General features: G+C 41.1%; 1 protein-coding gene across 1 annotated transcript in view; it reads right to left on the bottom strand.

Annotated features, from left to right (window-relative positions):
* Positions 1–27236, bottom strand: part of LOC141139561 (uncharacterized) — a 237297-nt gene that overhangs the window by 90129 nt on the left and 119932 nt on the right. The window contains 2 exon segments of the mRNA XM_073625823.1: positions 11178–11313; positions 21413–21712. Of these exon segments, the coding sequence (XP_073481924.1) occupies positions 11178–11313; positions 21413–21712 (436 nt within the window).

The raw sequence follows: 27236 nt of genomic DNA, 5'->3' as shown, positions 1-27236 counted from the left end.
CGCCGTACGCCGATGTACGTCCAAACTTTGAGGGTGGATATCGTTGTTATGGCAGCAGCTAGCTGCCATAACCCCAGTATCCCCGTTTTTGTGCGTCGGCCGGCTTTCTGATAAAAGTGGTCACCCCTCCCGCCGCGATCCGGTGCCCTCCGCTGCTTACTGGAGCCGTCGGTAGCGGCGGAGGCGATCGCATCCTTCTCTCTTCTGTGCCTGGAGATGAGTGAGGCTAAGATGGTGCCCACTCGTCTCCATGACACTGCTGGGCGGAAGCGACGTCAAAACGTCACTTCCGCCCACGCCTCTTAAAGGCATATTTTTTTCAATGTCATTTTTTTAATGACTTTTTTTTTAATTGCATTTTAGTGTAAATATGAGATGTGAGGTCTTTTTGACCCCAGATCTCATATTTAAGAGGTCCTGCCATGCTCTTTTCTATTACAAGGGATGTTTACATGCCTTGTAATAGGAATAAAAGTGACACATTTTTTTTTATTCAAAAAAATGAATTTTTTCCAAAAAAAGTGCACTTATAAGACCGCTGTGCAAATACGGTGCAAAAAAAAGTATTGCAACGACCGCCATGTTATTTTCTAGGGTGTTAGAAAAAAAAACATATATAATGTTTGGGGGTTCTAAGTAATTTTGTAGCAAAAAAAAACTGTTTTAAACATGTAAAACACCTAAAATCCAAAACGAGGCTGGTCCTTAAGTGGGTAATCACGCAAAATGCGAAGCATGGCAGGCCCGCACAATGGGCGAGACTTTGCAAGTGAAAGGCAGGTGACTGATTGCTGGGACCGCCCTGCTGCCTAGTAAGCAATCACCCGCTTCTTAACACAAAAGGTCCCGCCCTTTGTCCGGACCTGTCATGTTTCTCGTCTTGTGTGATAAAGGTAGCAGAGGGGAGGGGGATTGCTGTGATGTTAAAGGGGCAGTCCGTGGGCAGGGTAAATCACGCTGGTGGGCCGGATCCAGCCCATGGGCCGTAGTTTGAGGACCCCCGCTTTAAAGTGTAACTAAAGGCAAAACTTTTTGTATTTCATTTTAGATTTTTTTACATCTGTGTCCCATTGGGGAGATTTCCCTTAATTTCCTGTCTCATAGCCAAAACAGGAAGTAATGCCCTGTACACACAACCGGTTTTCCCATCGGAATAAACTCTGAAGGTTTTCTGACGGAGTTCCGACGGAATTCCGCTCAAGCTGTCTTGCATACACACCAAATTCCGACCGTCCAGAACGCGGTGACATACAACACGTACGACGGGACTAGAAAAAGGAAGTTCAATAGCCAGTAGCCAATAGCTTCCGTCTTGTACGTTCTTCAGAGCATGCGTCGTTTTTGGTACATCGGAACAGCATACAGGCTATCGGTTTTCCCGATAGGAATTGGTTCTGTCTGAAAAATTTAGAACATGTTCTCTTTCTAGGTCCGTCAGAATTTTGATGGGGCATACACACGATTGGAATAAAGCTCCCGTCGGACTTTTTCTGTCGGACATTCCGCTCGTGTGTACACAGCGTAAGAGGTAGTCTCTTGAAAGTAAAGGAATCCCGGGATGTCACCAGGATAACCAAAACTAGTGTCCCCATTGGAAGATTACCCCTCTATTCCTGTTCAGATGTCAGCTCAAAATTTAGGATTTTCTTTTATTCTTTCACTTGACGATACCCGTAAACAGAATAATTAGAGAGGGTGAATCTCTCTAATGGGGGCACAGACAGCAATACAAACTGACAGGGGTTCTAATCCCTCTTACTCTATCCAAAACTGAAAAAATAAAAAATTGCCTTTAGTTATACTTTGCCCAATGCAGGCACAAAGCAAAGACATGGCAATCTGCCTTGAGTCCTACCAGACAGGAGTCTCTTGTTGCTTCTTGTACCTGGTAGTGCTGGCTGAATTGTGAGCTGCCTGACGCTCCTTGTAGATTGCAGCCTGATATCATAGGGTGCACTACAGTGATGTGTGCTAAAAAAAGAGGACATTTTGAACATTTTCTCAGAGCAACATGTTGCGATGCACTACACCGCACTGCAACACAGAGCAGTGAATAAAAAAAAACGAAATGCCATTTTGTTACATTTCAATAAAGTTGAAAAAAGTAAACCGTACCCATGCATCATTATGACACATCAGCACAGCTCCCTTCAGAGCGCCTGCCAGTGGCCACAGTATAACGCAGCAGCTGGTGAGAATGAGCTCTAGGAAAGATGTCAGCAATGCCATTCCCCATATTTTTCTCACAATAAGTTCCTTTGGAGACCTATTCTTCCTGTTCTTGTAAACTACTGATTGCTGACTCGTCTGCATCTGTGAAGATTGGCAGAAGCAGAGAAGGGTCCCCCTCTGTCACACAATGACATCCTGTCCACTTTCATTACTATAACCAAAGGCAGAAGTGATGAGGAGGTCAGCTGGGGGATGGGTAGCGTGTCTGCTCTGATCATTTGCACTTACTTCTGATGTGTCATCCTCCAAACATTTTATGGAGCTCAAATATACTGAAATACTAATACAAATAATATAATAATCACATACTACTGAAAGCATCCAACGCCTCTAAGAAATCCATCCTTAGAGTTTATAAAAAGCTCCATACTGTTTGTACGACTGATCCCTTACGCAGACATCCTCGGCGCTGATCTACAGCAAACCAGCACAGCGCCGTAACCCAGAGCATCGAACAGAAGCGTATTGAAAAATGATTGACTGTCAGGGGTTACTGCATTTGGCAAATCGACTATACACAGCCTTTTTACATAGATGATACAGCAATTTGCTAGCATCCAACTTTTTACTGGTATCTAATCCAGAATTGTGTCTGCACATTGGCTCCCTAGATGTGTTCTGTTCTGCCATTATATAACACACAAAGCTTTACACAAGGATAAGGATCTTCATTTGACGCAACTGTCATTTTCAAATCTCATCAAACTCAACTGTCACTTTTTAAAAAAAAAATAAAGATCATCACACCGATGTTTTGTAAATTGAGCCTAGGATAACTTCCACAAGCCTGATTCTGTTCTTCAACGTTACAATCATAATAACATTACATCTGAGTTTATAAAATTATGTTCTGCTTCAAAAACAGACATTTAAAAAAAAAACAAAACAAAAAAAAACAGAAGATACACTTGAGATTGCGAAGGCTAGCTCTAACTCCTCGCCCCTTGCCAGTCTGATCTATGCAGCCAATATTGAATTCTCTGTTGCATCGTCTATAGCCCACAGCCCATCATTAAAGTCATGACTTGTCACAGCCTTGTAGGACTAGATGTAGAAGCAATTCTCCTTACCAGAAACAGACTGCAGGCTCTCCAGACTCCAGTATCTAGACAGCAGTCCTCTCATTCCAGCACCACCCCATCCAACACAGCTACTGCTGTCAGAATCTGAGCTAGAGGAAAGCCCTGAGCTCCCACTGCTATTGTGAGGGTTCATTGTAGCACTTGGACATTGTTGCTGGGTCCTCATCTGGGCACACCGGCTGGCTGTGCAGCTGGAGCAGACAGGAGCCTCTTGTTGCTTCTCCCAGGCACTTGTACCTGGTAGTGCTGGCTGAATTGTGAGCTGCCTGGCGCTCCTTGTAGATTGCAACCTGACATCATAGGGGGCCTCTAGGGGGATTCTCTAATCATCAGCAGAATCATTGCAATAACTCACTTGTTACACATGGCCAAGTGCCACCAGAATATCTTAGCAACTGCTGCCAGTGTACTTAGCTGGATGGCTTTAACTTGAGGATGGGCAAGTGAATCATTCGATTATCTGTTAGCGAAATGTGTGAGAGAAGCCCTGCAGAGCCCAATCCAATGTCTGCGCTGCGTCCCATTGATGGAACCCTTGGGATGTTGCTGGATTTGTTTTCCAGTGTGATTCATCTTGGAATGGGGAGATTTATGTGTCTCTTGAGTGAGAAAGGAATTACATTCTAATTAGTTTCTGCTTATCGATTCGCATTTTCATTGCAGAAAGAGGAAAGGCATAGTTCCAGTCCTTACATTTGAATTCTTAAGGCTCAGTTTTAATAAGATATTATTATTGTTATTATTATTATTATACAGAATTCATAGAGCGCCTGCAGTTTGTGCTGCACTTTACAAAATGTAGAATATGCTATATTCTGTTCTTTTCTTTTTAATTACAGCTATCTATACAAGGCCTGACAACTGGTAATTCTATGCTAAAATATGACTGAATTGATTGGTTTGATTTAATTTCATTTAATTGCTTAGATTTGATTGGGTGATAATTGAATTGTGTGTAGTTAAGGTAACATTAAAAAAACAAAATATATTTGAGTATGAATTCGTAACTCGAAAAAAAAAAAAAACCCTTCTATTGCACGTAGCCTTCCTCCAAATCTCCAAATTCCTTTTTTTTTCTGCTGTGATCTGACTTTCTGTTAGAGGGGGTTTATACATCCTGGAAAATGAAGAGAAATACTGAATTTTAAGGGACTTTTAAGGTGGATTATCTGTCAAAGGAATGTCAATACACACAACTGATAAAATTCAATCATATTAGCCACTAAAGAGAAAGTGGCTAGTATTAAAAAGGCAACAACAGGCTCACCTTTGGTAAAAACAACATACCAAACATACAGAAGGTATAACCACTCTGAACACTACCCTTAAAAACCCATCCAGAGCATCTTATAACAGATTCCACCAAGGGGTCAACAATAATTAATGTGCCAACCGAGGCTTAAAGCAAAACTGTAACATACAGAAGTGGTCATTGATCTGGCAATCACAATATTGGCTGTAGAAGAGTTCTATATCTCGCGTTTCAGTTAATGCTTCTTCATGAGACAGGTGTTCAAGAACAGTGTATCCAAATATAATGGCACTAGCCACTTTCTGTTTCCTGTAATAAAGACCAGTCACTGCTGTTCCCACTCCTTGTACAGGGTGACTGGTCTTGCCTCCACCCCCTTTGGTATCTTTCTGCAGGTAGCCTGTAGTGGGTGGAGACTGTTAGGTCCCTCTCACATCCCTGCTCTCTGTGTAAAGCACAGTGATGATGTCACTACTACTTTTACAAGGTAATGTCTGGGTTTCTAAATATATTTGGTGCACCCAAAGTGGATTCATATATTTTGTGCTTATTGAAGAATACATTTCTATATTAAAAACATTGTATGCCCAGAGTACAGCTTTAACTGGTTATGACCGCATGATGTACACATTTGTTTCTGGACTTGATTTTATAGGGCTGTGTACAGCCAAACCTATAAAGGGCTACAAGCAACTGCTTGTGGGGGGGGGGGTTTACCCTATATACTCGATTATAAGTCGACTTTTTCAGCACATTTTTCATGCTGAAAAAGCCCCCCTCAGCTTATACTCGAGTGAGGGTCTCCCGCTGTGTCATGCAGTCTTAACTGTAACAAAGCTCCACCTCCTCCTCATCCGTGATATACGGAACACTGAACACTGATACAATGCTGGGAAACTGAATCAGTGTTCCGTCTATAACGGACAAGGAGGAGGCGGGGCTTTATTACAATGGACAGCCGCCGAACTAAAACTGCAGTTGCATGACACAGCGGGAGACACCCATTGTTTGTAATCAAAGGTACAGGTGGGCACAGTGAGGCTGCAGATGGGTACAGTGAGGCTACAAATGGGCACAGCGAGGCTGCAGATGGGCACAGTGAGGCTGCAAATGGGCACAGTGAGGCTGCAGATCGGCACAGTGAGGCTGCAAATGGGCACAATGAGGCTGCAGATGGGCACAGTGAGGCTGCAGATGGGCACTGATGATACAGGTGGGCACAGTGAGGCTGCAAATCGGCACAGTGAGGCTGCAGATGGGCACAGTGAGGCTGCAGATGGGCACTGATGATACAGGTGGGCACAGTGAGGCTGCAAATGGGCACAGTGAGGCTGCAGATGGGCATTGTTTACCAGTAGCTGCTGCATTTCCCACCCTAGGCTTATACTCTAGTCAATACGTTTTCCCAGTTTTTTGTGGTAAAATTAGGTGCCTCGGCTTATATTCGGGTCAGCTTATACTCAAGTATATACGGTAAATAAAAGCCATAGGGTGAGCAGGATTCCTCATATTATGAAAAAAAATCCCTGCTTGGGCTAAATTAACCTGAAAAAGATTTGGTGAAAAATCTGACAAATTAATCTTCCACTTTGGTTGAATAATTATTTTCAAGAGAAAGATTATTTGTAAATGGCCATGAATGAAAGTTTGAATAGAGCCTGTATATGTTATTCTAGATGCTCAGGCAGCATAGGCTCGTCTACCAGTAGGCAGAGTGGAAAATTATCATTTTTATTATTATTATTATATAGGATTTATATAACGCCACAGTATACTCAGCGCTTTACAACATAAGGGCAGACAGTACAATTACTATACAATTTATTACAGTGGGAATCGGAGAAATTGATGCTTTCATCAACACAGTTATTATAATGTGAGCACACAAATGGGGGGGGGGGGGGAGCAGCACTGGGGCCTTATTGTTGCTACACCTTTCTAGGTGACTTTCAGAGAAAAAGCATGCTGTCAATTGTCTGAATTATGACTATGTTGTAGAAGTACACCTTCTGGCAAGACAGGTGGATATTGTTTAAAAATGAATGCATTGCTTGATTGATTTTAAACATAAAACTGCACACAAGCACGCATACACTCATATTTTTGCACCAAATAAAACAACAAAATCTAATGGTAAGAACACGCAAAAAAAAAACAAAAAAAAACAGCGTTGGTATGCGTTCATCAGAAATGTGTGTGGGCAGTATCTCCTTGTTGAAGTCAGAGCTGTGTCCTTGATGGGAGGTTACCTCCTACAGCAGTTTATCTTCCAGATGCCAAGAGGCTATGACTGAGATGAATGCCAGCAATGTAGTATGTAAAGTGTTTCTGTTTCAAAGCCGTATTTTGTTTTGCCAGCCATTGCAGAGACTCACATTGGTCGCCTTGTAATTAATGAGTCTCATTGCAAGGCATTATAAAGGGGGTTACAGTCAAAACTGTTGTTAAAATACAGCAGCCATAGCCATCCTCAAAGTGATTGTAAACGATCACCTTGTAAAACAACCCATTCCTTTTAAAATTTAAATGAAAGGCAAAACATTTGTGTACAGATATAAAAAAAGAAAAAAAAACATAATAAAGACTTTTTTTCCTCTTTTTTATAAGTGATTACATTCCCTCTGTTCTCAGCTGCATAAGAGCTGGGGGGAGGAGAAGCAGCAGCACACTGATCTTCCCAGTGAATGGCTCTGCAATGGGGGGTGTCAGGACAAGTCCGATCATTGGAGGAGAGCAGTCTACTACGCTTCCAGCATGGCTAGGGAACTGACCATGGTGAGCTCACCTGCCTAGTGTGGTCAGTTTTTAACAGGAAAGCAGAGGGACTGGCGGGAACACCAGGGATTTCACATAAAGGAAGCAATACAAAGAGAAAATGATACTTTTTCATACAAATACATGCTACAGCAAGCACATATCAGGAATTTGAAATGCTGGGGTAACAAACACTTTAAGCTGACCATACACTAGTAGATTTTTGAACATACGGTTGTTCACACAGAAATTCTCAGTACCTTCGATGACTTGACAAATGTCCTTTGAAAGTACTTCTTTGGTTTTAAAATTTGATTTTGGAAGGAATGTAAATTCCTAAACTATAGCCACATACACTATTAGAAATTTGTTCCCTCAAGAAAAGTTTTCCATCCTGCTCCTTCAAACTTTGTCGAAAATAAACATTGATTTGCCCCCACTAACGATTAAAAACTTGAAGTAATATTTTTAAAATGAAATTTTTTATTGAAACTCTACTAATATTTAGCTAACTTTACTGAACTGGGATAAGAATAATAGAGTCACAGTGACACCAGTGCAAATGTAGAGACATACTAGGGGTCTTGTGGAATGTGTACTGCCTACAGTGCACTTTTCAATTGCCAGACCTGCCAGACTGCTAGTCAACATGGGTAATCTTCTGAAAATATGGACTGGTAATAATGTGACTGCTAGCAATACAGTCATAGGTGTGCGCAGCCTATTGCACTAGGGTGTGCACCCCAAAGCTCATATGTGTGCATATACTGTATATATAGGGCAGTAGGGCAATGGACAGTGTCAGTAGGGCAGAGGATGGTGTCGGTAGAGCAGTGGATGGTGTCAGAAGGGCAGAGATTGTTGTCAGTAGTTTATTTTTTATATATTTTTTATTATTACTTTTTTTTAAATTGTATTATTTTTTTACAAAAAAAATTTGACAATTTTTTAATTACTTTTTTTTACAATTTTTTTAGGAGCCCCATTGGGGGGCTTTAGTGAAATATCATGGGTCTAAACAGACCCCTGATGTCTCACTTTTTAGACAGAGAAAGGGACTAAGGACAGACATTCCCCAGTCCCTTTCTCTGCAGCCAAGCAGCAGGTGAAATCTGCCCAGCACAGGGTGATTAGGGTGTGCCCTGGCACACCTGGCACACCCTGTGCGCACGCCTATGAATACAGTATATACAGTCAGCCCAGAGATCTAGAGCCAGCAGAGATTACTGGCAGATGTAAGGTTAATCATCTTGAATTTTGGCAGAACTTTAACCAGGCCAGGAAATGGCCATTCTTAGTGATCGTTATAGCCACACATTAATATTCCAATTTGAACATTTCTCCTGAATGGAATGCATAATCATTCCCCATTATGCTTGATGTTTTCTGTGAGTGATGCTACTATTGCCTCTAAGCACAAAGCACTTTTATATTATATTTTAATACTGGTCGTGAGAATACAGTACTGAATTCCTTCTACAGATGATCGGGGCCAGATTTAGGTTTCATGCACACAGGACACAGTCACCTATAAACATGCGTAACGCGTTTAGGCACGTCAAGCCCTTGGACTTTAATTCATTTGATTGGCCAAAATAGTAATTTACTCTGGCCATTGAAATGAATTACTGCTCAAGCGCTAAACGCGCCTAGTGTTAATACACGTTTACACATGTCATTCGTTTTGTTTTCTGCCAAAATTCTACTGCTCCTGGATGTGGGTTTTTTTCCTGCCTCTAAATGACCCATGGACACACAGGCTAACATGCAGGGGTGTTTAGAGGCAGGAAAAAAAAAACACCCGACGCCCCTAACAGCCACGGTAAAAATGTGCAGTGTACATGAGGCCTTAGGTTATCCTGCTTCCTAGGTCTTGTGCTGCACCCCTTTTACCCTTAGTCAGTTGGCTAGCCTTAGAACAAAACTAACAATATCAGATGTCATAGTCATACAAGGCAAGCCAAGGCTGGGGATGGAGAAACTGAAAGAGATCATTTGTCAAAACACCTAGAGCCACCAACTAGAAGACTGGGGTAAACTATTGACCTACCATGCTAGCAGATTGGTTCTAGGTGAACACAGAGCAGCAGAATAGTAAGTACACAGTGCATTATTCCGCCAACAAAAGGGACAGCAAGAATGAGAGCCCCACTAGCTTGTACTGGTAGGTAAGGCGGAAGACTGTAACCTTTTATTATACACAGGAATGAGTTACTGACCGATAGGGACATGATGTGTAGGCATATGATGACCCTGGCAACTCCACCATCCTAGACCAAGGCCCCCGACATCGCCAAAGGGCCACACTTAATATTTAGTAAATGTAATACTACAGAAAGCTGTAAAACACTCACGAAATGCAATAGGAGATGATCAGAAATGGCAAATATTCTACAGGAGATGGTTAAAGACCATGCATGACCAATCATGCTATAGGAATTGTTAGGATGTGGACATGCAATAGAAGGCAGTAATAGACTGGAGACATGTTACAGGAGACTGCTTGAGATCACTGCTATTACAGTCTCCTTAAACATCAATGTTTTCAAAATTGTGCTTCCTACAGCCCCCTAAAAAATACTTGAAATACATTACAAAAACATAAAAAGGAAAACACAGACTACTATGTACAGAGGCCCAGGGGGCCACAAAATAAGAGCTAAAGGGCCGCATGTGGCTCCTGACTCACAGATTGGGAACCAGGGCTCAGTTCTTTATGAAACTGTATTCTTTATAAGCACAGGGCACTCCTAGTAATATATAACTCAATCTCTGGATATGATTATAAAACAAACTTGCATATTGTTACAGTGAAACATTATACAAAGTATATAATTATCATAAACAACTGTTACTGAGTATATAAAAAATAACTATGTACACATGCAAAATGTGCTTATTACTTTTTTATTATTTTGTATGTGTACATTTATTTTCGTCTAAGTATTCTGACTTTTTAGTGTGCGGCTATTTGTTTTCTTTTACACAAAGTGCAGGTTTTTTTTTTTTTTAAATTACACCTTAAAAAAATAATTGAACCTGAACTCTATTGCTTCCATGTATAAATAAAGATTGTGCAGTGACACTGATTTTGTGAGTGACTTTCGAAGGGCACTTTAATTTTATTATACATCATACAGATTTGGCCATAGTGATGATACAAACTGTAATATTAATAGTAACATGAAAGAGAATCATCACGCACTTTTTATAACAGCAGAATAGTTATTGCATGCTGTGTAAAGGGGTGGTCTGACTAAATGAAATTTCTGCCATAGCTCCCTTTCAGTCCAACTGCTGTCTTTCCAGATCCATTAGGGCAGGGATATGCATTTAGCAGACCTCCAGCTGTTGCAGAACTACAAGTCCCAAGAGGCATTGCAAGACTCTGACGGCCACAAGCATGACACCCAGAGGCAGAGGCATGATGGGACTTGTAGTTTTGCAACAGCTGGAGGTCGGCTAATTGCATATCCCTGCATTAGGGCAATGATTCCCTGATACTTCTCCCATAATGCCATGGCCATAGGGAACACAACTTAGAGAAACAGATACATTGTTTGGGTGGTCAGCCAAAGGCAGCCAATCAATACACGTGCTTCTCACATTTTTGATTCCTTGGCTATGGTGTTAAGAAAGGAGTAGCATGCAATCAGTGGTCTCTCTGGGTTATTTTTTAGGTTTTCATGACAGCAGGAAGAGTGGGAGACAGGAGATCATCAATTCACTTTCTACTTTTAAAAGTAAATGTAAAAAAAATACTCTGGAATAAAACTACTAAAGTTATTAAAGGTTGAACTTAACGGATATGTTTTTTTCCAACCTAGTTAACTATGTTTCTATGTTAATGTACCTACCCGGAAATGTAACCCGTCTGCCACAACCGACAAGATCCAGTCTGGTTGGTGTGCTTTGAGAAAACGAGTGTAGTTTCAAAGGAAGGAAGCGAAAAATTTCATATGGTATGGTGGACTTACTTCCATTCATTCTTACCTAAGAAGGAAAAGAAGAGTAAGGCTTTTCTCCAATCCCACCTTTCCATCCAACCCAAATCCAAAAAAGTTATTGCATTAAATATTAGTTCATTGGAAAGAACAATGTGTTAAATGAAATCAGGAATATAAACAACAAGAAAACAGAGAAATGTTGTTAGTAATGATCTTTGTTACCTGTGCACAACAAAATGGTTTAAGTAGGAAAAAAGACTGCAAAACATAGAGCTATTGTAAAATGTGTAATGTCTTAAAGGGATCATTCAATAAAACTGTGCAGACTAATATACAGGAATTATACCAAGCAATCAAACTACAGCCATCATAAGTTTAGACAACATATTGAAATTTTTTTTTTTGATTACCGTATATACTCAAGTATAGGCTGACCCAAATATAAGCCGAGGCACCTAATTTTACCACAAAAAACTGTGAAAACATATTGACTCGAGTATAAGCCTAGGGTGGGAAAATGCAGCAGCTACTGGGTAAACAATGCCCATCTGCAGCCTCACTGTGCCCATTTGCAGTTTAATTGTGCCCATTTGCAGCCTAATTGTGCCCATCTGTAGTCTCACTGTACCCATCTGTAGTGTCACTGTGCCCATCTGTAGTGTCACTGTGCCCATCTGCAGCTGTACCTTTCATTACTAAAACAGCATGTGTAACAGCGTGTGTCTCCCGCTGTGTTATGCAGTCTGTTCGGCCGTCTATTGTAACAAAGCCCCGCCTCCTCCTCGTCTGTGCTAGACGGAACACTGATACAGTTTGCCAGCATTGTATCAGTGTTCCTCTATCACAGACGAGGAGGAGGTGGGGCTTTGTTACAATAGACGGCCGAACAGACTGCATAACACAGCGGGAGACACACGCTGTTACACACGCTATTTTAGTAATGAAAGGTACGGCTCACTCGAGTATAAGCCGAGGGGGCGTTTTTCAGCAAAAAAAATGGGCTGAAAAACTCGGCTTATACTGGAGTATATACGGTAGTTATTATAGGACATTGCCCTGTTCCTAATTAAAAAAAAAAGAGGAGAATATACAGGACCCTGTGCGAGGAAACGGGTTGCATGCCAGATTTCATCTTTTTATTCAAGGCACTGTTTCTACATTTTCACCTACCTGAAGTCTCTGTCTAACAGGCACCTGTAGGTAGGCCACCTAGAGTACTGCCTATACAGTAGCTGCCTATTCTGCTCACATTCCAAAGCACAGCGGTCTCCAAACTCTGGCTCAGGGGCCAGATTTGGCTCGTTGCTTGTCTCTCTCTGGCCCCTGGGACACTTTTCCTCCAACTGATGCCAATGATGAGGCATCATTTCTTCCACTGACATCATGAATGAGGCACTCTTCCTCCCAGTGATATCATTGATGGGGCACTATTCCTCCTGCTAAGACCATTGATGGGCCTCTATTCCTCCTGTTAAAACCAATGATGTGGCAGTGTTTACTCCCACTGACGCTGGGACATTTTCTACTCAAACTGGCCACAGTCCAGGCCCCCTTAATGCTGTGTACACACGAGCGGAATGTCCGACAGAAAAAGTCCGACGGAAGCTTTTCATCGTCTATTCCGATCGTGTGTATGCCTCATCAGACTTTTTTTTTTTGAAAATTCTGACGGACCTAGAAATAGAATGTATTCTAAATATTTCCGACAAAACCAATTCCTATCAGGAAAACCGCTCGTCTGTATGCTGTTCCGACGGACCAAAAACAACGCATGCTCTAAAGCAAGTACGAGACGGAAGCTATTGGCTACTGGCTATGGAACTTCCTTTATCTAGTCCCATCATACTTGTTGTACGTCGCCACGTTCTTGACGGTCGGACTTTGGTGTGATCGTGTGTACGCAAGACAGTTTCAGCGGAATTCCATCGGAACTCCGTTGGAAAAACCTTCAGAGTTTATTCCGACGAGAAAACTGGTCCTGTGTATGCGGCATAAAGCATAAGAAACAGTTAACTGGCTTTTTGTTTAAAAAGTTTGGCGACCCCTAGTATATTCAACAATAAACCCACAGCTACATCCCCCATATATATATATATTATGTACTGTATACCCAGTGGATACAGTAATTATGGTAACAGCCCTCTGTTATGTTAAAAGTGTATGAGAAATGTATGGTTGATCTATATGGTTGAGTGTATTGTTGCAAATCTCCTGTGAACAACCGTGTGTATTCACAGAGTTCAAGGTGTTCATAAAAAACAGCATAAAATGTAGGCTCTCCACTACTGATACTAATATTTCTACCACTGCTCATAGTAGGATTTACAAACTTCAAGTCACTTTAATGCTGCATACTCACGATCGGATTTTCCGACGGGAAATGTTGGATGTGAGCTTGTTGGCTGAAAGTCCGACCGTGTGTACACTCCACCGGACATTTGTTGTCAGACTTTCCGCCAACAAAAGTTGGCTAGCAGGTTCTCAAATTTTCCGCCAACAAAACATTGTTGTCAGACTTTCCGATCGTGTGTACACAAGTCTGTCGCACAAAAGTTCACGCATACTTGGAATCAAGTACGAGCCGGGAGCGCTCGGTCTTGTAAAACTAGCGTTCGTAATGGAGATATCACATGACTATTGAACTTCCTTTTTATCGGCTCGCTGTACGTCTTGTACATCACTACGTTCGTAATTGTTGGCAACATTTGTGTGACCATATGTATGCAAGACAAATTGGAGCCAACAACCTTCGAACAAAAATCCACGGTTTTGTTGTCAGAAAGTCCGATCGTGTGTATGGGGCATTAGGCTCGTTTTACACTTGTGCAACTTGAAAGTTGCGTGATTTTGCTGCGATTTTTTCCTTCGACTTTGCCGCGATTTTGAGGTGACTTGAAGCAATTCCTGTGTATTCTTGAGGTCTATGGACTTCAAGTCGCATCAAAGTTGGACCAAAGTAGTGCAGGGACTACTTTGAAGTCCCCGCGACATGAAGACGCACAGATATGAATGGTACTCATTGGAAATCATGGGGTATGACTTGTCATGCGACTTTGCAGTCCCAAGTCGCTGGACAAGTCGCACAAGTGTGAAAGGGGCCTAACTGGACTTCATCCCTTGGCACCACTGCACTTTCATTATTTAGGCTTAGGGTCTTTTTACACCTATGCATATGCAGTTAAGTATCTACAAAATGTGCTGTTTGGGTTTAGGCATGTTTTAATGTGGATTTATGTTAACGCATTCCTCAAAGTTAGGGATAAACAATTAGAATAGAGATTTCCAAAGGTGCACGTGCACAAAAATTTGGAAGAAAAAAAATACATGTGTTGTTTTGTGCATTCACCATTCATTGCTGTGGGCTTGCTTATCAAGCGTGAATGTTACATGTTCTTTTTCGTGCTAAGCTGCAGTGCATAGAAGTGAACTAATCTCACAGGAATGAATGGAATGTGTACTTAAAATGCTAGAAAATGGTGTGAATAGACCCCCAAAATGTGTATATCCTTCATCATCAGCTATATCTTCAGATCTTCATTTGCCTTTACATAAGATGACTTTCATCAGTTTCATCATTAGTATGGATCTGGTTATGCTTCCCATTCAGAGTGACAATTTCCCCTGAAAACAGTAGAAGTTTCTGCCTGATCTGCTCCATTGCATGAACCTGCACATGAATTTACATTCATGAAAAGATTGTTCAATAACAATAGTTTGGCACTTTAAACATGTCTCTACATTTATGGGCCATCTAAACTATATAGTTAACTCTATATCGGGCACAGCACTGGCTGATTTTGATTAAGGCTGGGTTCACACTCAGATGCGGCTGACAGCAGGGGTCCGGTGCGTCCCTGTTTTCCACTTCAGGGACGAATCAGGCTTACATTTTTACCTCTGATGCTGTGTAAACCGGCTACATTGAGAGCCAAATAGTGTGACCAAACCCCCGTATTTTTTGAATACGTTCAGGTGTTTTAAACTAGCCTTGCAGGATAAATGTCATTTTTGTATATGTGCGCTGTAATCTGTTTTGTATGTTTTTGTACATTGAGAGTCAGTCGCAATCTCCTGTCATGCAAATTGGATGCGGCGAAACTCACATCCAATTCGCATAAGTGTGAACCCAGCCTAAGGGTGTACGCACACTGGCAGTTTTAAATATACCCGGGCAAGGTTCACCCCCTTGGTCTGGTTCATTTGTGTAATGTGCATGCTGCGAACCATGCCGGTGTATGGTGAAGCATTCCATGCCCCGCACCATATGGAAGAGGTGGTCTGGGGCACAGTTGACTTAAAGTGCAATATGGTGTGTTTCAGTGTGAGTGCAAACCATGCCTGAGCGCAAAACCCTCCATAGATCAGTATTGAAGAAGGGATCACTATGGTCTGGACGGCAGAGGAGAGGATGGAAGTGTGTCTGCGAATGCCTCCTTTCAAGCAGAGGTTTAGCGGAGACCAGTGGGGGAGAGAGACAATCGTACTCGAGTACAATTGCAATGAACCGTGTGCTCAGCGTGAGTACACCCTTAGTGTACATAATCAGAATCTGCACAATGCGCACTCCTGAGCTCTGTATTCTGTGCATTATGCATTCCTGAACCTTGTGCCCTATGCAATACACAGTTCTGAGCCCTGACTGCACACACCAGTTGGAGCAACGCGTTGCACGTGCCACTTTACTTCTCTTTCCTGAGGGACAGGGGGAAGGAGGCAGGGAGTTAACGGGGAGAGGGGTGAATACCTTCACCTATTTTCTGAGAAAAAAAACCCTAGTCATGACAACCAGACATCTATTATTTTTTTTTAATGAAAGTTTTTTTCCTACTGAATTTCACCCTCTGCTTCTGAAGCAGAGAAGAATAAGTATTAACTATGTATAAAAAACCTATAATAGTTCAAGGAAGGACAGAGAAGATGGTGCCATAACAACTCACTTTACGGTCATCACAGAGGACAAGGGGGTACTCGTTATGTCTGGAAGAAAAGTGATTTAACCTCCAAATACAAAAAGGCTTCTTCACTGTAGAACTGTGAAAATGTGGAATAGACTCTTTCAAGAGCTGGTTATGACCAGCTCAGTATATTGTTTTTAAAAAAAAAGGCCTGGGTGATTTCCTAAATGTTCATACTATAACTGGATAGTAATATTTATAGGTAAAGTCAAACCAGGGAATATCCAAATGCCCCTTGGGGGATCAGGAAGGATTTTTTCCCCTGCTGGAGCAAATTAGTTCATGCTTTATTGTTTTTTTTTTTGGCCTTCTTCTGGATCAACTGTAGGTATAGGATTGTGTATATGGAAGTTTGTGTGTTTTGTTTCTTTCTCTGTGGGTTGAACTGGATGTGTCTTTTTTCAACCAGATTAGCTACTGTATGTAACTATCTAACTTTTGGAGAACCCTACAGAACTACTACAGGACACTAACTGCAAGGCAGCAGGGTGTAAATATTATACAATGTCTTTTATTTAAATGACAACTGTGGAATCCATCCTCAAAGTGAACCTGTCACAAACCTGGGAAATTCAACCTGATAATATGATCAAAAATGCATAAGTAGAGGTTAGGTTCAGCAGAAACTAGATGTTACAACAGTAAGTAGATTCATAAATAATGACAGTTATGTTTACCTGCAAATCACAAATTTTTCTGTGTGTGTTAAGTAAGGCACTGCTTACTTCTACCTGCTGAGCCATCCTGTAAGTCCTTTATTGTGTTGGGTGAAAGGAATCCCTGCTTATGCATTTTTCATCATATGCTTAGTTAATATATTTCCGGTTTAAGAAGGTTTTACTTTAAACTAGGACTGTGGCCAGGCTATAGACATTTACATATACTTAACAATCAATAAATAGTTCTCACTGACCTCTGTAGCTGAAGGCACTGTTAAGAAATCCATCCTCAAAGTTTACAGTGAAACCAATTTTTTTTACATTTTCTCTCAGTAGCTTGCTTTGCTCCCCCCAACTTGCAGTGCCTTGGCTGCCTTCCAGCCCTGTAATCACTATCTGAATACAGAGCAGGTGCACAGGAATAGAGGAGAGAGCAGAATGCTAAGACCTAACTTGCAAGACTTCAACACTTTTATTTTAAATGTAGCTCGGCTAGCAGCACCTGTCTGTTTGGTGTCTGCATGGCCTTGGCTGGTGCTGACAGGGCAATCCCCACAGCTGCTGCTGTCATCTTTCCCCCCAGCCATAGTAGGACTGAATAGGGAAGCGAGAGAAAAGGTGAGAAGCTGGTGCAGTAGAAGGTAGAGCTGTTATTGGCTGCAGGGGCCACCTGAAGAGGAAAAGCTGACCCCCAGCATGGTGAGAGCTGCAATAAATGGTGGAAAGTGTAGCCCCCAGGAAGGCAGCGTGAATGAAATAGGGACTATCCCAGGGGGAGGGGCTGCTCAGCAGAAGGGAGGAGAATCACGAGAGGGAGAGAGCTTCTTGATGAACTTTAGACTGGTGAGAAGCCTTGGGCCACCATTTTTTGCTATACTCTTAATTAAAAGAACAGCACCAAAGTTATGGGACCCCATGTGATTTGTTCTTCAGAAAGTTTCTCCTTTCTTGTTGGAATTTCAAACTCTGTCTAGTATTCTCCAGTGTAGCTCTTGGGACCCAACACTGGCCACCAGCTGGCATTTTCCCTCTGGCTAGTGGGAGGGGTGTTTTATAGCACCGGTGTGTATATCTCCCATATTCAGGGCATTCCCTTTAGCCTAGGGGACATAAACTTTGTCCTTGAACCAGGTTTCACAGCCATTCACAAGTGGTTTTGACAATATCTTGTTTGCCACCTGTATTTGGTGCAACTGTTATTTGCCTCTGTTTACCATCGCTTGTTATAATGGTCGTTATTTGCTCTTCTTGGCGTGAATAAATAACAATTCTGGTGTGTCAGACAGAATTAAAGGTTAGAGGGTTGTTAACACCAGGAACAGGCAAATCCAAACAATCCTTAGGGGTAAATGCTGCATATAATTTGAGGATGAATGACCCCACAGTGTCTGTAGCTACAGAGAACAGCTATTGCGTGTTTTAAAGTTTATTGATTGCTTATTAAGAAAATTGAAATATGTAAATGTCCATATCCTGGCTACAGTTCTACTTTAACATGACAAAGATACACATACTGTATGCATATGTGATGCACCTTCAAAAGCCATATTCTGCCACCACCACCACCACTGCTTGGGAAAACTGGATGAATAGTTCATCTCTATAACAAGATGTAACTTTAATGAACCGCCGTGGAATGCGAAAAGCTTCCCTTGCCACCCAAAGAGAGGACAGAAACTGTGAAACTTTGGAGGTTTCACTAAAGTAAAAAATAAACTTTGAATTGGTGTTTGCTTTAGTTATGTCTGAGGTAGTAAGCTTCATTATCAACAAATACAGTAGAATTCCCAATTTACATTGATTAATTCAAATATTTGTTAATACAGTTTGGTCCCAGTTATTTTCTAGGGAACTATCCCACCAATATTGTCTCTATGAATTGCATGGCCATTCAGGGCACATCCCCCTCTGTACCCTCTGTACCCCAACCCTGATGTGCAGTGATTGTTGGACTATCCCTCAATGTTCTGGCCACAGTGTCATTAAATTGCTTTGTTAAAGGGAATCTGTCAGGGTAGAAATACGAGAGCTGCCATTGCTATCTTAAAGGTACATATTCTGGCACTATCCTGCTCATCTTTTCTTCACTGCCTGGTGAGTCACTGATCCTGAAGCAGCATTTGTATATCGGTAGTTCCAGACACCAAAGCTTGTTCTAGTAACTCAGCAAGAATGAAGATAGCATGATGACTGCATCCTTGGAACAGCCTTCTTTTCTATTACGTTAATTCTAATTCTAATTCTATTTCTAGTGTATTTGTCTCAGTTTGTGTAATTTATACCATGTTTATGGTCCTCTGAGAATCTACATAAAGGGCTCTGTCGCCTTGATATTATTCCTAGAAATTAAATTGTGTGTTTTTATTTTCTTCTATGAACAAATTTACTGCTAGCATGCAAACTGATATAGTTGCAGCAGCCCACATCTATGGTATTCTTCAACCAGTTTCATTCCTCCATTTCATAATACCCAGATGTTTTATATGTACTAGTTTATCCTCTGCACAACACTGCATGGTTTCCATAAATGTTATGCAGTCTGAATTCAGTTTGAATTGCAGTCTTTAATCTAAATTTATCATGGCAACAAAACATTTGTTTTAGAAATGCGGAATTTGTTTAGAAGTCAGTAGAGAAAAAATTTTTTGGAGGTCTGGACACACCTTTGTCTGCAAAAATAGTGACAATTATAGTGTTGCCTCTGGTAACAATTGTCCAGCATATTGAGCGCTATAAAAGTATAGAAATATTGATGCATGTAGCTGTATGATGCAGCTAAATTTGAATTCCTATACCTGGCAGGCCAGCCCCTATGAAGGAAAAAATAATTGGGTGGCTATTGTTTGAATAACTACTTAAAGCGGAGTTTCACCGACATCTTTTTTTTTTTAAAGCCAAACTTTGGATCCTAACATACATTAAAGCCACTCACGTGTTAAAGAAAATTTGCCGCTCTAATACACATATTTAATCAAAAATACCTTATATTCTCCTGTGTATGAAGTCCCCATATTGCTTGTGGGCATGTGAAGCCCACAAGCATTTATTTCCAGGATATGGTGCAGCTGAATGTCTAGCATGCACCGCCCGTTCTCACGCATGCGCAGTGTGAGACGCTCGCAGCGCAGGAAACTTATCATGTTATCATCACAATGGGCAGTGGCGGTGGAAGTGCCCGCCCCGTTGTGATGGCAACCATCAATACGTGACTGGCGTCATTGCGTCACATCCGGTTTTGGAATATCGCAATAATGAGCGGCAGCCATCCACACTGACTCCTGGGAATTATGACTAATAGCTCCCAGGAGACAGTGCCGGATATGACGGACATATCTGTGGGTGGCAGAGACAGGAAACTCAATTGTAAACTGTACTATCCAGGTAAGCTGTCAGAAAAAAAAAAGTTTCCATTACACAATCTATATGCTGCTAGAATGCTTTTGATGATAAGTTCTAGAAGTGGGTGGAACTCCGCTTTAAATTTCTAATTTTTGTTTGGCTGAATTTTTAGTGCTTTCTATTCAGCAAATACATTGTTCCACAAATCTAATAATAATTTCATCTGAACAAATAATACAACTGGTTTGGAGCTTGCAACTGCAAAGCTCCAAACCATTCCCTTATTATAGGCAGTGGCCCTCTTTCAGAAACAAATCCTCTGATTTCCATCCTGTTTAGTCTGATCTGTATTTCTTTTGTAGTATCCAACCTCTAAAATATTCCCTTAGTTCCTTTCAGATGTTACTCTAAAGGATACGTAGTTGTTAAAAAAACATCACCATTGATGATCTGTATCCTTTGTCTTAAAATTTTGCACTAAACAGCACCCCTCTTGCCCATCTCAGTTGGAGGTATGATGCTGAGTAGTCTGTAAGTAAGCTGCCATTATATGCTAAGTGAGGCTTTAAGGTGACAGCTGAAATTACGTATGGCATTATTTACCAGTAGAAATTATCTCAGCTGTGTTTGGATTCTAGTACAAACCCAACTCAGTGAATCTGCCAGGAAGCTGTCACTGTACTGGGCCAAACTTAGTCAAGAAATGGAGTGGTCACCTTTGATTGACCCAGTACAGGCGACAGCTTCCTACTGGGCTCGCTCAGGTCAGTTCCGACTAGGACCCAAACACACCTGAGCTCATTACTAATGGAAAGGAAGTCATCTGTAGCTATTGTTCCCTACTGTGCTGCCATTATTTTAAATATTTTAGCTCTGATCAGGGCCTGACATATTTAGATATCAGTTCTTCAAGGTTACTAAAACTATTTTATGTAAGCCAATTTGTGATTTCTGTTCTGGACCTAGCAAAGAAAGTTTACCAAAACTTTAATTTCAGCATGGCTGTAAGCCCCACCTCCGCGTAAATGCCACCCTTATCTAAGAATCCACACCCATGTTTTAGCTGTGAAAGTTTGTCACTTAAAAGCAGGTGCATGTGAAAGATTTGCATTTGTCATAGTATAGAAGAAGCATGCAAAGACAGGAGAGCAGTGACAAGAGGACAGATCAAGAGGATGGATGTGATTCTTACTTGTGTGTTCTTCGTTGGGTTTTGTGCTTGAATAGAGATTCCTGACTTGTTTACATTCATTGACTGCTTTGTCTGATTTACCCATAGGTCGTCACAGCTGAAGCTCCTGTAGAGTAATTGAGTCTTTCTTTTCTCTGAGCTCTTCCTGCATCCAGCAGAGGCCAGCAGGGGTAATGTGGATGTTTTATTGGTTGTGTCGGTGTTAGGGAAAGTGAAAACCAGCAGCTCAGAAGTCTTCCTCTTCTGGAGTATTTTCTCTCTTTGCATCTTTATAGGTGTTGGTTGATTTGGTCTATTATCCTGTTTTCATTAGTATTAAGTAAAAACTATGTAAGATCAGGTTGTGCTGACACTCACCTTAGGCCCTATTCACACCTGAGCGATTTTCTGCTTGAAGCATGAAGCTCTAAAAACACTTTACAAGGCAAATCCCATTCATTTCAATGGCTCCTGTTCTCATCTGAGCATCTGTAGCAAAATGCCTGTTGTCTTAAAAAAGCACACAAGCCCCTTTTGTGGCACATTGGAGGCAGATTGGGCCATTTAGAATTCATTGAGAATGCCTGAAAATGTGTGACGTGCATTTTACAAGCGCTTTGTTGCGCGTTTTCAGCAGCTCTCACCCCTAATTTACTCCACCTTTCCTCCCCTAGTGCTTTCTGTTGGCTAAACAAAAATACCTGAAGTTGTAAAATGCTTGTAATACACTTCTAAAAACGATCACATAAAAAGGCCTGAAAATTGCTCCGCTCAGGTGTGAATGCAGCCTTAATGTTGTTAAAGTAGAAGTCAAGGGATTTTTTTAAAACTTTAGCAAACTTTATGCCTAAACAATAAACCTTAATTTTTACATTAGTGCCGTGCAGCCAGAATTATTGATATTAATCACTACATTTTGCTCCTGTCCTCAACAACAATTTGTAGGAGCTGTAGTGCCACCATGATTTAGAGCAGCCTTTCTCAACCAGGGTTCCTCCCGAGGTTGCTAGGGGTTCCTTGCGCAATGAGGACAGTGGTGAATTGATCTAGCAACTATAATGACCAGCAATACAAGAAGGACATTTTTTTTGTAAGAGATCATTCCTACACTGACCACCGATGTTGGGGGACAACACAATTTTCACTGCCTGCATTTCTTGTCATACCATATTCATTTCATTTCCAGATTATTAGTGAAAATAATTTTGTGGTATACTGATTTTTTAAATCTGTTCTTTGTGTCAGATACTCTAGAAACACCACATTCTTTATTTTTTATTTCTTTAAAACATTCCATAACTTATTGATCACGCAAATGTACCAGGACTTGAAAATTATTTTAAAGATTCCTCCATGACAAAAACGCTGAGAAAGGCTGGTTTAAAGTATTTTTTGGTGGTAGACCCTCTAGTGACATCATTGCCCCTTTTTCTCTTGCTATGTCCTTACAGCATTGCAGCTCTCCATGCCATGTCCAGTGAGTATTTTACACAGCAAATCTCCTCCCCGTGGTTGGAAACATCACATTACCAACCTGACCTGATTTTAGAAGACACTTTTTTATTGCATATACTTGGGTGGGTTTTTCTACTAAACTATGTCTTTGTTCTGGTGCCTTGGCATCCACTTCATTCTGTAGCATAAATCACCAAAGAAAGATTTTAGCAGACTTGTATACCGTTAAAGGTTTACACTATACATAAATGTTGACTTTCAATCAATTGTTGAGGGTTCTGACCCCATATTTCACATTTCTAGGTATGTGACACTCTGAGTCAACAGGTAGAGAGCCATGTGCTTTCAGCCTGCTTTAATGGTCAGCTTTGCACATAGATTACACTTAACTTTATTAGTCCTTTGGGAACAGAAGAATTTTTGGTAGACATGTGCACTGCCGAAAAATCGCAATTCGTAAATTCGAAAATTCATAAATTTGTAAATTTGAAAATTTTAAAACAAGAAAGAAAATCTGAAAATTCAAAAGAATAACTAACTAACTAGCTAACTTTTAAATTATAGGTATTGAAATTTCCATTCAAATTTGTCTGTTAGTGAATGTAACGAATATGAATTTATCAGAAGTTTACAAATTATCCGAAATAACGAATGCCGCATCTAAACAAATAGAACGGAACAAATTAATAATAAATAATAATAATAAAATGTTATTATTATTATTATTTTTTATCATTATTAATTTGTTATGTTCCATTCGTTTAGATACGGCATTCGTTATTTCGGATAATTCGTAACTCCTGGAAAGGGTTAAGGGCTTCCCTGCATATGCCTCTTCCGTTTACGAGGAGTTACTATGGCAGCAGTTGATCTAAGGTGAACACCAGATAGAGGCTTGGTTTTTCACCCTCACACTACCTGGATCATTGCTGAGCGTTATGTGAATCGGAGCCAGGAACGAGGCTTGGTTCACGTTCGATAGGATAAAGGTGATGGCTTGATGCGTCGCCCGTGCCCCTTTGAAGACGTCAGAGTGTGACGAAACATGTAGGGCGTGGCTACGCATCGTAAGCCATCTCTCAGCCTGCCCCATGACCTGCACGGGTGGATGCTAGTTTTTTATGCCGGAGAATTTTATACTTACTTTTTTTTAGATTGTCACAGAGCCCATGTGTTGTGGCTATGCTATTTGTTATATCCCAATAAATTTTACAATACTACACTATCGGAGCCTTTTCTCCATTTTTACCCACTCCCCTCCGGGTTGAGTGGGTCTGTCACCCCCCCGCAGGAGGAAGTATTGGTTCGTTCCAGGCTGTAGACGGAAGATACACCGGAGGACTCGGAGCCATCCACAGTCCCTGCAGAGGGCTAAGTCTGCCTGCCAGTACGACCTTGCCCGAAGGGAGGTCCATCAGTTCGGGTAAGAGTCCATCTGATACTTCCTTGGAGTACGGGGAAACTCTCATATAGACATCTTCTTCCTCTTCATGCACCTTGTGGGCTGTGTGATTTGACTGACCGTGGAATTTTCGGTTGTCCCCTGGAAGTGGTGCATTGTTTATGGAACTTTCCTCTCTCTTCCTTCTGATACTCTATTATGGACTAATTTTTTTTCCTCTCACTGCTGAGGTGGTTTATTCTTCACAGGACTGTTCAGGGGCTACCCTGCAATGAATGTGGGACCATTTAAACTGCTTGTTTGTTAATGTTTGGTCACTCTCTAGTATACCTTGCACTTTATACAAACTGCTCTATATATTTATGTATGCTAACACTATAGCACATTTTGCACTTTATTATTATTCTCAGCTGTTTTGGTCAATGGTTATTTCAATATATGATTGACATTAATGAGGATTGCTTTAAATGCGATTTGTTTTTTGCACATATACTATTCTTAGCGCACGTTTTTGTTTATTTGATTGTTGTTTACACTGATATTGGTGTTATATCCGTGCAGCTTTGAGCTTATATTATTTTGAAGCTTTAGCGCCGTTACACTTTCTGCTTGTAACTTCGGATACATTCGTATTCATTACATTCAGCAACAACCAAATTTGAAAGGAGGTTCCAATACCTATAATTTAATAGTTAGCAATAGTTAAAGCAGAGTTCCATACAAAAATGGAACTTCCGCTTTTCGGAACCCTCCCCCCCTCCGGTGTCACATTTGGCACCTTTCAGGGGGGAGGGGGGTGCAGATACCTGTCTAAGACAGGTATTTGCACCCACTTCCGGCATAGACTCCCATGGGAGTCTATGCCTCTTCCCGTCCCGACCGCGCTGTCTGCTGGGAACACACAGCTCCCAGGAGAGAGCGGGGACCACTAGGGACGCGCAGCGCGACTCGCGCATGCACAATAGGGAACCGGGAAGTGAAGCCGCAACGCTTCACTTCCTGATTCCCTCACCTAGGATGGCGGCGGCAGCTGCCGAGAACCGAGCGGGTTCTCGGCGTCCCCTGCCGACATCGCTGGACCCTGGGACAGGTAAGTGGCCATGTATTAAAAATCAGCAGCTGCAGTATTTGTAGCTGCTGGCTTTTAATATTTTTTTATTTTTGGCGGTGTGGGTGAACCCCCGCTTTAAGTTATTATCAGTTAGTTATTTCAGATTTTCACATTTTCGGGTTTTCGGATTTTCGAATTTCGAATTTAAGGAAAAATTCGTTAAACGGTTTTTCGTTAATCCGGCTACTTCCGAATCAACAAATTTGTCCAAATTCGTTAAAGAACTAATTCGTAACTAAACTAATTGCACATGTCTAATTTTTGGAATGAGACACAGGAACGTGCTGGTACCTTGAAGTGCCCACTATTGAGGAAACTGCAGACAAAGCTGGTGGGCCATGGTTAGTGTGAATGAGTTCAAAACAGGTGGAAGCCTAGAGCAGACTAGACCAGCCCTGCCAATCTGTCATGACCATTATAAAAGGCTCTCACGCTCTCCATTTTACTCTCATGCTCCAATCTTTTATTTTTTATTGGTCAGTAAGAAAAGGTACTTTTTGCTGCAATAGGAAGCACAAGACTCCAAAGTGTGCTGAAGCAGAAAGGGTTCTTTGGAGAGGACAGACGTCACAACAGTCCTCAAGAGATAAAGAAATCCAGTGGGCTATTTATCCTATCAGCATCTACCAAATGTAAATATACATTTTGGCTGGACTACAGATCTAGCAGACCTTGTTGCTGCTATAAGAATCAACAAAAAGGGCCCCATGCAATCTAGCTGTTATTTATTTACTTTAGCTTGGTCTCAGAATATATAGTAATGGCAATATATTTCATAGATTGTGATGTTAGAGCAGAATAAAAATGTAAATATAAATTTTGGCTAGACTGCAGCTATAGCAGACCTTGTCACTGCTATAAGGATCAACAAAAAAGGGCCCCATGCAATCTCGCTGGTATTTATTTACTTTAGCTTGGTCTCAGAATATATAGTAATAGCATTATATTCCATAGATTGTGGTGTTAGAGCAGAATGAAAATAGTTAAAATCATGTTAACCATTATAATTTAAGTAATCATGTTCTGTTACTTCTAACAGCGTGAAATACACAACCAAAATATTGTCATATGGGACATATAATTTATTCAAGAAACCCATGCTGAATCTTTTTAGGGCCTATTCAGAAGTTATTCTCATTGCTATTCCCAGTAATTTTACTGACCACCTATGCCATCTACTGGTAGCTTGACCATAAGGCTCAAGCTCTGAATTCACTGTGCACCCTGGTGGACCAGAACATACAAGAGGTGCGGTATTACAAATACTTTCTAATATACGTCATCACAATGAAAACAATCATTTGTAAAATAAATGTTCAGTCCTTGCCTTGCATTTACAATCATATGGTTAACCAGCTCATTCATTATATCTAAAAGTATTTTTGATAGGGAATAGCTAAAACTCATGTAAGGTTTCTTGCCATCTGTGTCCCATTCTCTTCCTTTCCTTTTACGTAGACACAGCAGGAAGTGAGAGGAAGCCTCTCAAAAGTGAGGTAAATCCCTTTACGGAAAATGCCCCCTTTGGAAGATTTCCCCCTCTATTCCTGTTCGAGTGACAACTTCATTATTTACATTTTTCCTCCATTTCAAGCAATAGAGAATTTGCATTTGCTGCACTCAAGAGTGGAATAATTCTTTATTTCAAGAGAAGTCCAAACTAGCTGATCACATGGAACCCAAAATTCTCCACAATAAAAATAATAAAAAATTCTATCGACAGTGCTAGAAGTAAACCACACAATTTATTTCAGGACTTGGAGCCTCCATGCACAAATTTTGGCAGACTTACCTAAAAAAGCAATCCTCTCCATCACTGCTCCGCTCTATTACCAAGGCTTCTATCTTCTCCCATTCTTCCATTAGACATGTTCTTT

This window comes from Aquarana catesbeiana, linkage group LG04 (assembly GCF_042186555.1).
Source record: "Aquarana catesbeiana isolate 2022-GZ linkage group LG04, ASM4218655v1, whole genome shotgun sequence".
Classification (NCBI taxonomy): domain Eukaryota; kingdom Metazoa; phylum Chordata; class Amphibia; order Anura; family Ranidae; genus Aquarana; species Aquarana catesbeiana.
Note: the sequence above shows the minus strand (reverse complement) of the source record. Positions and strands in the feature narration are given on the sequence as shown.